Source organism: Lutjanus erythropterus, chromosome 22 (genome assembly GCF_056507025.1).
Source record: "Lutjanus erythropterus isolate fLutEry1 chromosome 22, fLutEry1.hap2, whole genome shotgun sequence".
Classification (NCBI taxonomy): domain Eukaryota; kingdom Metazoa; phylum Chordata; class Actinopteri; order Lutjaniformes; family Lutjanidae; genus Lutjanus; species Lutjanus erythropterus.
Genome location: NC_139338.1, coordinates 15,043,019 through 15,054,131, shown reverse-complemented (window position 1 = coordinate 15,054,131; position 11,113 = coordinate 15,043,019). Strand labels below are relative to the sequence as shown.

General features: G+C 40.2%; 1 protein-coding gene across 1 annotated transcript in view; it reads right to left on the bottom strand.

Annotated features, from left to right (window-relative positions):
- Positions 1-2,249: 2,249 nt before the first annotated feature.
- ccdc146 (coiled-coil domain containing 146) overlaps positions 2,250-11,113 on the bottom strand; it is a 66,905-nt gene continuing 58,041 nt past the window's right edge. Inside the window, exons 18-22 of the mRNA XM_084710706.1 lie at positions 9,989-10,099; positions 9,690-9,827; positions 8,712-8,837; positions 6,510-6,632; positions 2,250-2,892 (exon numbers count right to left, since the gene is read on the bottom strand). Of these exons, the coding sequence (XP_084566832.1) occupies positions 2,692-2,892; positions 6,510-6,632; positions 8,712-8,837; positions 9,690-9,827; positions 9,989-10,099 (699 nt within the window). The 3' untranslated portion in view covers positions 2,250-2,691. The remainder of the gene's footprint in view (positions 2,893-6,509; positions 6,633-8,711; positions 8,838-9,689; positions 9,828-9,988; positions 10,100-11,113) is intronic.

The following is an 11,113-nucleotide window of genomic DNA, read 5'->3' as shown; positions in this document are numbered from 1 at the left end:
GCCAAAAAAGAAGCCCATTAAGTATGTATGATTGTTAAAAAAATTAAACAATGAATAAAAGAATACAGACAGAACTGTAGAAAAAGCTACAAAAATACCAAGAAAAAAATTATCTCTAATGAAATATTCACAGGAAATAATCTGCTCAAAATGCATCCAAATCAGTTGTTCTACACTTTATCAGTTGTTCTGTACTGTTATTGTTATGCATTAAATATCATTTGAAATATGGATAAAATATGTCAGTTTACTTAATAATAGTAAAGGGGTCCCTTCAAGAAAAAGGTTGGGAACCTCTGTGTGTTACAGCTGATTCAAGCTGAACTTTACTGCTGTAAATTTATTCTCACAATAATCAGATCAATCACACCGCTGTTTAAATTCTATTCGGATGTTTATTTTTCTCCAAAACACAAACATGTGCGTACACTTTTTGATCAAGATCACACATGTGCTTACAGGCTTCAAGACACGCTCACTGACACCACAGCTACTTTCACCTCAACATTAAGATTAGCAGATTGAACAACTTCCAGCAAACTTCAAAGATAAGTGACTTTGTTTTCGGTCACAACTCTGAACTCTCCATCCCGTTTACAGCTCCCCTTTCATCCATTTTTTCACCCCCCTTTGACTCTCCTCCTGCCACCTTTTCTGACTGCCATCTCTCGCTCCTCTTCATTTAAATTCTCCTCTCTCTTGTCATCCTCTATGCTCTTTCATTGCCTGATCTTGCTCTCTGTATTTACATTTATCATTTCAGGCATTAAGCAGGCACTCTTAGCCTAGCTTAGAGCTTAAACCCATCACAATTTATTCATCAGCTGCAAGATTACAAGTGCGGCAGATGAAACGGCAACAAGACTGGAGAATATTTGAAATATTCCAGTTTCCCTGAGAAATTAATTTAGCTTATAGAAGAGAACGCTACTAGTAAGACAATAATGATGTGTTGCAGAAATAAATATATTTTTCTTATTGCTGAACATGATGTAACATTACACACACACTTATCTCCCCCATGTCCTCTGAATTCCCCTCTACTCTCCTACAGTATTTAGTATTACTGCATGCAAGAGAGTAAACAAGCTCTTGCCAGTAAATCTAGAAAAAGGAAGCAAAATTACAACCAGATGCAGTCCACAAGTATGCTCTTACAAAAACAAGAGTGGTATGCTGGACAATGAGGACAGAACAAAAACAAGAAGAAGAAACACAAGAAGCAGCACTGAGACGTGTGTGGAGAGCAGATCCAGATCAATACGTGTGTGATAGAAACAAGCCAAATCACCGACATGCACTGGAAAATCTTTTGAAAATTAAAATGCTCATTTGCTTTTGAAATTTTGTTTGATTCTTCGAGTGGAGTTTCTGAAGGTCACCGAAACAAGCCAGCACCCAGACGTTTATGAATATGTACTCAACAGAAATACAAATACAGCACTTTCGTTTTTGTCTCCATTTTTCATGAGTTGAAGTAGCAAATGAAAGACTTTTTCTTTGCACACAAAACATTTGTTTCTCTCGAGTTCTGCTCATAAATGTGTTCAAATCTGTGTTGGTGAGAACTCCTTCTCCAAAAAATCTATCCAAATCCATAATTAGACGCTTTTCTCCCTGGTGGGCCAAGTCATGACTCATCCAGCTCTGCCTCAGACTGGTTTGCCTTGTTATGCTTAACCTAACACTAACCAGTCACTCTTCATGCTTAACCCTAACCAACCCAACCAACAAAGGCAACGAGTACTAGTGTGATGCCATGATGAAAGGAGGGTAAAGGCATGACCCGCCCTTCCCTGCCTCTGATTGTCCAGTACTCATTGCCTTCGTTGACTGGTTGGTCAGGTTTAGGCATGAGGAGTGATTGGATAGGGACCAGAACAGGGACTTTGCCCTCCTGAGAAAACAATTTAAACATGGTTATTTCACGCAGGGCTACACATACCAATTCTTTTCCTCAGGAGGGCAAAGTCATGACCTGTCCTACCCTGCCTCAGATTGGCTAGTACTTGCTTTAGTTGGTTGGGTTAGTTATATTTAAGAGAGAGGAGTGATTGGTTAGATTTAGAGTAAGAAAAGCCAATAAGACTTTGCCCTCCTGGAAAAAAAGTTATATGTAGCCATATATGAGACAGGCATAGTTCAGTCAGCTTAATCTTAAAAAAAGAATTACTAGGCACTGAACTATGGCTGTTTCAAATATGGTTATGAATACCATTTTATTTTCCATGGAGGACAAAGTCATGACCTCCCCTATTCTGCCTCTGATTGGCCAGTAGTCACTGCCTTAGTTGGATGGGTTGGTTAGATTTAGGCATGAGGAGCAGCTGGTTAGTGTTACTGTAAGAATATTAGGGTAACCAGAGGCGTAGTAGGGCAGGCCATGACTTTGCCCTAACGGGGAAAAATTATATCTGTAGTCCTGTGTCAAACAGCCACAGGTCAGTGCCTCATAAATGTCTTTTATCAAGATAAAACAACACATTTTAGAGTGGCCTTTGATACTAACCAGCCCAAGGCGGTGCTCACAAACAAGAAAAAGATTTTAACAAATCTGTGAACAAAATTGGAGAAAAATAAATCTTTTGTGGCAGAGAAGTTGTTTTAGGTCTTTTACTGTAACTAATGAAAAATGGACAAAATACAAAAGTGGTGCAGTTCTAGTTTTGTTGAGTGTATGCGCGTCGTTTTCTATGTCTCTAAGGGTTTGAGCGTTGGTTTGCGAAAGTGTCTCATGTTGGCTCCTGACTTTGAGGGTTTGAAGGGGGCCTGCGCTCCGTAGGGTTTGGGCAGAGGGAGCAGGTCGGTCTCGGGGATGTAGGCGCTGGGACGGATTTCAGCTGTGGTGTACACTCCATTAGGCAACTGGTTCCACTCCTCTTCTTCAGCCAGCTGCACACACACACACACACAAACACACACACACCAGAGGCAGTTTTAATATTTGATGTAAGACTGCATGACCTTGGACTAAATAGTTAAAATCTGATTTTCCTGAATTTTAATCATGAAAATGGAATAATTACTTCTTTTTTTTTTAACTTCTCAAGACAAATAAGGGCTCCAGTGAACAGCTGAGTGCTCGAGTTCAGAATCACAAGGCTGATTAAAGTTTCATCTATGCTGTTTTCATATTCAGTTATTGAGTATGCACATTAGAGAGATGAGCGGTACTAGAGATCCTCTGGATGACTACAGTAATACTTCGACACGGTAAGCTGCTCTTGTTCATCTGTCTGACTGGCAGGTTATGACACTCAGATGACACCGACACACCAACAGGATGTTCAGTGCACAACAACGTCGGATGAAAGCTGTTTTTTTCCCCTCAAAGTACTTTTCTTTCAGCGGACAGGTAGGCTTCTAAAACCATTTAAGGACAAGGCTGCTGGTATTCTGTATTGTTTCTCATGTCAACAAATCCCATAAAAACAGAAAAACCCACAGTGTCCAAACTCAATACACTCTGACCTTACCCTCTCTACAGCTTTCAAGCCTAAGCACAGATAGATGTTTCAAAAATGGGTCACAGATGTATATTTTCAGTTCTAAAAAGGCGAAACAATTCCTAACCCACTATGATTTTCAGCAAACATACAGCATATATGCCGTATATCATAAAGGAAAAGATTGGAAAGCTACCGCCTTACAGCTCAATGATGCTGGAGTGGACACTACTTACTTAAATAAAGTCCCCTGAGCACGGTCTGAATTTGGAAAGTCAGCCTTTTCTTTGGTGCCCAAATGTTTTGGAACAACCTTATCTGTTACTTAGCATCATTGTAAATGAGGCTCAATGATTCTTCGAGTTGAAATGAAGGGTTGAATCATCATTTTGGCAAAGCTTTAAATACTGTAAATTGAAGTGGAAATAGGCAGCTTTTCCAGCTTTTTCAAGTGGTACTGGTGTTTGTGCGGCTGTTGCAAAGACAACTAGAGTGCTTTAAGTTTTTCCCCAGAGTCAAAACCCCACCATCAAAGTGAAAATGATGTGTTGATGGTCATATCAACATCACACCAGCAACATGAAACCTTTCACTACAGTGTCAACATCTATATCTGGAGAATATATCACAGACATGAAAAAAAGTCCTGTGAAAGGCAGTACGCTTTCTCTTTTCTTTCAGGTTGCAGCTTATTTCGTCTCTTGGAAGCTCAGACTCGGTGTAGAGAGACGGACCTGGCAGTAGCGACCCCACAGCAGCAAAGCTGTCTGCACGGTGACAACAGGTGTATCAGCTGTAGCTGTCCAGCAAGGTAGACGTCACAGCCAGTGTCCCCGGGTGTTAGAAGAAAAAGCACAGCTATTCATTTATTTAGTCTACAAAGTGAGCCTCATTTTCCGGGAAATATGGCGCCCAGTGGCAGACAGAACTGCATAATGAAAACTAGGCTGATAAGGAACCAATCTAAACACAGATTGTGTCATTATTCTACAGCCATTACACTGTGCATTCAACATTTACTTCATTATGATGAGTTAAAGCAAAAAGGTTGTCTATTATCTCTTTAAACAATAAGACCAAACAATAGGTGCCTGCTAGCGCTAATTAAGTGATAACACATAAACACCTCAATCACGTCAGAACGGTTTTTAAACAGAGAAAAAAAGAGATTATAGAAAACTTTCATTCCTCCTTCATTAAAACTAAAATATGGCTTGTGGAATACTGACAGCAGGCTGACAGAATTGATTTGAACCCAATACGGTTGATGGATCAATTTGTAACCATGGCGGACTCCTGCTGGGAAGAAAAAAATCTCCCAGTGTGCACACGTCCTCATGACACCACAGTCCTCCCTTTGACTTTCACCCCACAACAGCATGCAAATGAACTGTGCCTAAATCTCGCTGAGACTTCAAAGAGATGGCGATTTTCTCATGCATATGAACAGTTTATCCGCTGGCATGTGATCTAAGGCGCGCACACAAAACAAGGAATAATGGCTTTGAAAGCAAAAAAAAAAATAGCAGGAGCTGCCAATACATAAACAGGAAATAACATATTTGTCTTATCAGGTTCACAAAACACATTTACATTTTAAGGAGAGGCTTAAAAGGCACGATTATCAGTGACTCCAAAAGTCAGAAAAAAGCTTTAAATTCACATACACTGACAAACATTTCAGTTTCTGCAGGTTTCTACCTATTTTTTTTTTTTGTCAGTGGCTACAAAAAGGAATAAACCGGGTGAGAAAACACAGATGAGTATAAGAAGAGGCAGGCTGCAGACAGCTGGACCGGTTTCAGACACAGCTGATCCCCGTGTGTGCCTTTCTTGTGCAGACAGCCTCTACTTCTGTTTGTCAGCCAGTCTGCCCTTCTTGTCCTGTGGTTGTGCATGCGGTGGAAACTATTCCTCAAACCCCAATTTAAAAAAAACCTTGGGATGCTGTGCAAAACCAAAATAAAAAACAGAATGCAATGATTTGCAAACCCTTTAACTTGTATTCAGTTGAATACATGACAAATACAAAATATTTAATGTTCAAACTGATTAACTCTATTGTAAATATACACTAATTTTAACTTTGATGCCTGCAACACGTTCCAAAAAAGTTGGGACAGAGGTGACAAAATGCAGTTGGGGTCCAATGAGTCCATATTTCTAATTGTTTTTGGAAAGTATGGACGTTTTGTCCTCTGGCCTAAAGAGGAGAGGGACCATTCATATTGTTGTTGCCAGCGCAAAGCTCAAAAGCCAGCATCTGTGATGGTATGGGGATGTGTTAAAGCTCATGGCAACATGGGTAACTCGCACATCTGTGAAGGCTCCACTGATACTGAAAGGTACATACAGGATTTGGAGCGACATGTGCCGCCATCCAGACCTGTTTTTCAGGAGCGTCCCTGCTTATTTCAGCAAGACGGTGCCAAACCACACTTGTTACAACAGTGTGGCTTTGTAGGAAGAGTTCAACTACTAAACTGGTCCGCCTGTAGTCCAGACCTGTCTCCCACTGAGAATGTGTGCTGCATTATGAAGTGCAAAACACAGCAACCCCAGACTGTTAAGCACCTGAAGGAATATATCAAGAAAGAATGGGAAAGAATTTCGCTTTCAAAACTTCGACAATTTGTGTCCTCAGCTCCCATTTACTTACTGGGTGTTAGAAGAAAACAGTGATGTTGCACAGTGGTAAACACTGGAAAATGATGCATCAAATTCAGAATTCGGAAAACAACAATGAACTTAATCAGTTTGAACATTAAATATTGTTTCTTTGTACTGTATTCATCTTACATCCCAACTTTATTAGAACTGGGGTTTGTAGTTTCTGTTTACTTTCTGTGCGTGTGGAGACTTTCCTACTCACTTCTCTTTCTGTGCATGTTCAGGTATACAGCGGCCGTCTTTTGTCCCTCAGAATCTTAATCGATTCCTGCCCTGCGTCGTGTCCCCGCTCCACTTCTTCTTTCTTTGTCACTCTATCTTCTTTTCATGCCTCTCAGTGCTTTAATCAATCCCTGACCGGTGATCTTTGTGTGTGCCGGTGTGTTTCTTTACCCTCTCTTTCTCCTCTTTGTCCCGCTGTCTTCTCCTCTTGTCTCGGAGCATCCTCCTCCACTCCTCCTCTATCTCAGGGCACGGAGGCAGGCCCTGCTCCAGCTGCTGCTGGCACCTGTCCATCTGGAAACACAGGGGCGGTGTGAGAGGAGCATTCACTTTGTATTCCTATCGCCCAGTCCACTCTCAGTTCAATTCTAAACGCGCCTGAAAACAGATGGTCCTATTAGTGTCAGAATTTGGGCAAAGTTATGCTTCTGCATTTTCTGCTTCTTGTTGTGTCTGTGGTTGCGCTGCAGGCGTACAGCAGCTGCAGGGGTTCTTCAGGTTATTAACACACACTTCTTGAAACATTTACAAGGCAAGTGGGAAATCCGCTCATTTTTAGTAGTTTAATTTTTCATTGAGACAGAAAGCGGAGAGACTTTCTGCTCATATCAGTCAGAACTTCAAACTGTCTTGCTAAAATGATGATTTAGCTGATGGCTATTTCCATCTCTTAAGACTCACAGAGTTGGAGACTTAGAGACTTCTAATACTAAATAGCGATAATGTAGGTGGTTGTTAGCATAGAGACGTTAATAACTGATGCCAATCAAAGTCAAGTAAAATCATTAATTGAGCTTCTCACTTCTGAAAGGAAATGTATCTGAAATAAAACCACTGCTTATTTTGACACATTTCCTGAAAAGTTAATCATGCAGGATTTTATGTTGAAACATTTGAAACTAACTCATCTTACTTAGCTTGAAGATGTCAGCGTAAATCACTAGTAAAGCACTAATCAATATTTTATATTATCAGTGTCTTGAATTAGTATGAGTAAATGGACCTAAAACAGTTCCCCTCAGTTCTATGTAGCATTTTAGCGTCTTTCAACTTAGTGTTTGGTTGTAACGGTCTCAATTTTAATGTCTGGCTTCACTCTCGTCTCTGTTATTAACCTTGTCTCCAGCAGCAGAAGGCAGCTATTTCAGCAAAAAAGCTCTGATGAGCCCCCAGACAAACAAAGTTAGCGACAAACTGGTAAACACAGTGGAGCCTTTAGCAGCTAAAGAACTGTATATTTCCCTCAGGGGTTGGTGGAGAACCAAATAGAGTTAAAAGGAGAGTGAATATTTGACTCTGTCACTGTTTTGTTTAAAGACAGGAGTCAGGGAATAAAAAGTAACAGGTGTGTGTATTAAAGGTAAAAGCATGGAAAGGCAGATACAGATTAGTAGTAGTATAAAATACAAACAGAGCAATTAGCGTGGCTTAAATGTAAACAACAATGGATTTTTTCTTGTTCGCTACGGATATAGATGTTGCTAATGGGCTGCTGGTGCTACTTTCAGTTCCAGTTAACAAACAACAACTTATTGAGCCTTTATTCTTGATACTGGACCGTGTTCTCATGACCCGCTTCTGCAGCTTTCTAACTTATGTTATCTTTTATACCAACATAAACAAGCAGCATTCTAAGAGAAAACTAGATTTATGCTTCTCCTTTTGGCTCTGTTCTCAACCTTTAAATAAATTCAGCCTGTGACAGGAGAGCGGCCTGTCGCAGCTCTATAAGATAACTGATTGTTGAGTCTCATTTCCAAAACACAAGTATTTGTTAACTCTCATCCTCAGGTCATCAATCAACCATCTTAGAGCCAAAAATCCAGTGTCACTGATTACCAAGTTCTTATCTTTCTCCAGAATCATTTACCGCATCTTTTAACTGCTCAGAAAAACATCTGCATGACAACTAAAAAAGTCCATCTGCTGAACGGCTAATGCAGACTCCTGGCGGTGAGTCTGTTTTCCTCAAACTACAACATAGATTCTGCAGATGTAAACGCTCTGCACTGTTGCTAAACACTAATCCTGATTCCTTGATGCTTTAATCTAATCTGTTCGCTCAAACTCTTTTTTGTTATGCATTGTTTCTTTTTCCTTCACTTGTTTTATTTTTAGGAACCCCATGGTGTTTTTTTTCCACATTTATGAAAATTATTATTGAATATAACTTTGTCTCCCTTTGTTTACCCCTTGATTTGTTCCACTGTGCAAATAAGCAAAATAAATGGGTTTGAGGTGAAAGCTGGGACACAGAGAGAAATTATTAGTGAGACTTTTTCTGCTCTCTTCGATCGCGGTCAGTGGAGAGTGACAGGAGTAATGGGAAAGACAGTGGGAGACTTAGGGGAGAATGTGCAACCAAGAGCTGACCTGGTGCTCTTTCTCTTTGATCTCCTGTTGGAGAGACAAAGCAGCAGCTTGTTTCATGGAAAGTTCTGCAGAGACGGCCATCAGACGGTGGTTGGTGTCGATTATGTGCGTTCGGAGCTCGTTTAACTGCAGGCAGACAATGCACACACACAGATTAGGTCAATTTCACACTGATTCGACATGCATTTGGATACACAAACAATGTTCTGATCCACATAAAATACAAGTTGAGAAGCTAATCACTGTGCGTGATCTGCCTTGATGCACTATGATGATGCAGTACGTTTCACTATCATTCAATATTAATTATAGTTCCACCCTACTCCTACTGTGCCGTGCCTTTAGTTCATGCATTTACTCTACTGTGTGTTAGTCAGTTAGCTTGTACTGTAAGTGAATCTTTGATCTTAAATATTTATTAAATATACTTGCATTTTGTTATTACAAAAAAAGAGTAACTGCACTTTTTGAACGCTTTTGTACAGTTATGGTTACAGACCCTGCAACTCCCTACACTTGTACTGAATGCAATTCATTCAAGTTAAACATGAATTTGACTCATAACATTATTATTATATCTCTCTCTATATATTATTATGATATCGTGACAGCCCTAAAATGTAATGAACCTTGCTATTAAGGCTATTCAAAAATGGTGTGAGAGAGAGTAATACAGACAACTGAGGAGAGAGAAAGAAGGAGACAGAGCAAGTGGGAGTACGAGGAAATTGTAATGCTCGGTGAACTCCTTAATGCTCACTCTGCATGCTCCTCACATGGACCGCACATGCTCCTCAAACAACGTGCGAGGGTGTCTGTGAGAAAGACTAGACTGTGAATGAACCGGTGGATGATGTAACAGGGATATCTGTGTGTTAATCTGAATGTATATTCCTGTGTTTGTGTTGTTCGACCTGTGCGTATTTATGTGCTGAGCCTCATCTCTTTGCCTGTGTGCAAGTGGATCTTGTTGTCTACCTTCTTTGCCAGCGAGAGTCTGTCCTGTTGGCAGTTCTCAGCCTGCTCGCTGAGTGGCTTCAAGAGTCGGGTCACCTGGTCCACAAGGAGTTCTCTTTCCAGCACCTGCCTCTCTCTCTCTGCAAGATTCACCTCCAGCTACATGTGTAGAGATATAATCAGTGGTTGTGCCCCAAGAGAAAATGGGAAATTAAAGAAAATATTATCTAAATCCATTAAATAGATACCGTTTAAGGACCTGGATGGCAAATACACACTAACAAACACACTCATAAACTCCTTGTAATCATGTTGTTTACCTGCTCAATCTTCTTGACCAGTTCTACAGTTGAAGGGTCTTTGCCTTTTAGCTCTTTGTAATCAACTGTTCGATTCAGACCTTCCAGTGTCTTGTCCCTGGCCTCTGACAGCTGAGAAGCAGAGAGAATTAGAGACAAAAACAAGACTAAACTTCTAACTGACTCTGTGTCAGTAAATAAAATACACTGAAATACACTGTTGAGAACCGGTACTTCAGTTGATGCCAAAAATTCTGAACACATGATTGTACTTCTTCTTCTACACTGTTGTAGGTACAGGGGACGTAATTCTTGTAATTTCCGACCGGACAAGTCCAGCATATATGTCTACGAGTGTTTTACTCTGCTGTTAAATGTCAAAGGAAGAGAAAGAAAGCCTTCCAGCTGGGGGTCTCGCAACATACCAGTTTTGACAATAACACTGATATTTAACACATGAAATATTGAAATCACTGAATTGTATTATTGTGTTTTACGAGTGATACTGAATTGGGTATCAAGAATTGGGGAATATCACTGGTGTTTTATCGAGTACAAAATTTCAGGTATTGTGACATCTCTACAACACACTTAAATACACAGATACTTCAGTGTACATTATATACTGCTATAATAGGCCAAACTGTAGTGATCAAGCCACTGACATTGAGGTCTAAGAATAAAACTAATACAGTGATTTCCCACAGGACAAAACAGTTCACACAATGAATAAGTAAACAACATGAAAGAGAAAATAAGACATCTGGAATTAGTCCGCTACTGTCTGTGTTTTGAGTGGCTTGTCCTCCAGGCATTAAGATGCTTATTGCTCTGGGGATTTTAAAAAAACATTTAAGACATTTCTCAGCTAAATGCAGCGCCTAATATGGGAGCTACTTCCCAGTAGATGACAAGTCGCCGGCAAAATGTGATGAAAGAAACCAACATTTAAAATGCCACAGGATCCCTCTTAGGAACTGTTTTTAATACTCTGACATCCCTTAAGACAACAGAAATAGAAAGGGAGGAAAGGATGCACAATAAAGCAGAAAGATGATGAGTTAAAAGAGCCGAGAAAGACAAAAGACAGGCAGGAGGGATTTTAGATTCAGGCCTTTCGCTGCCACTGAAGCAGCTGCAGTTGGT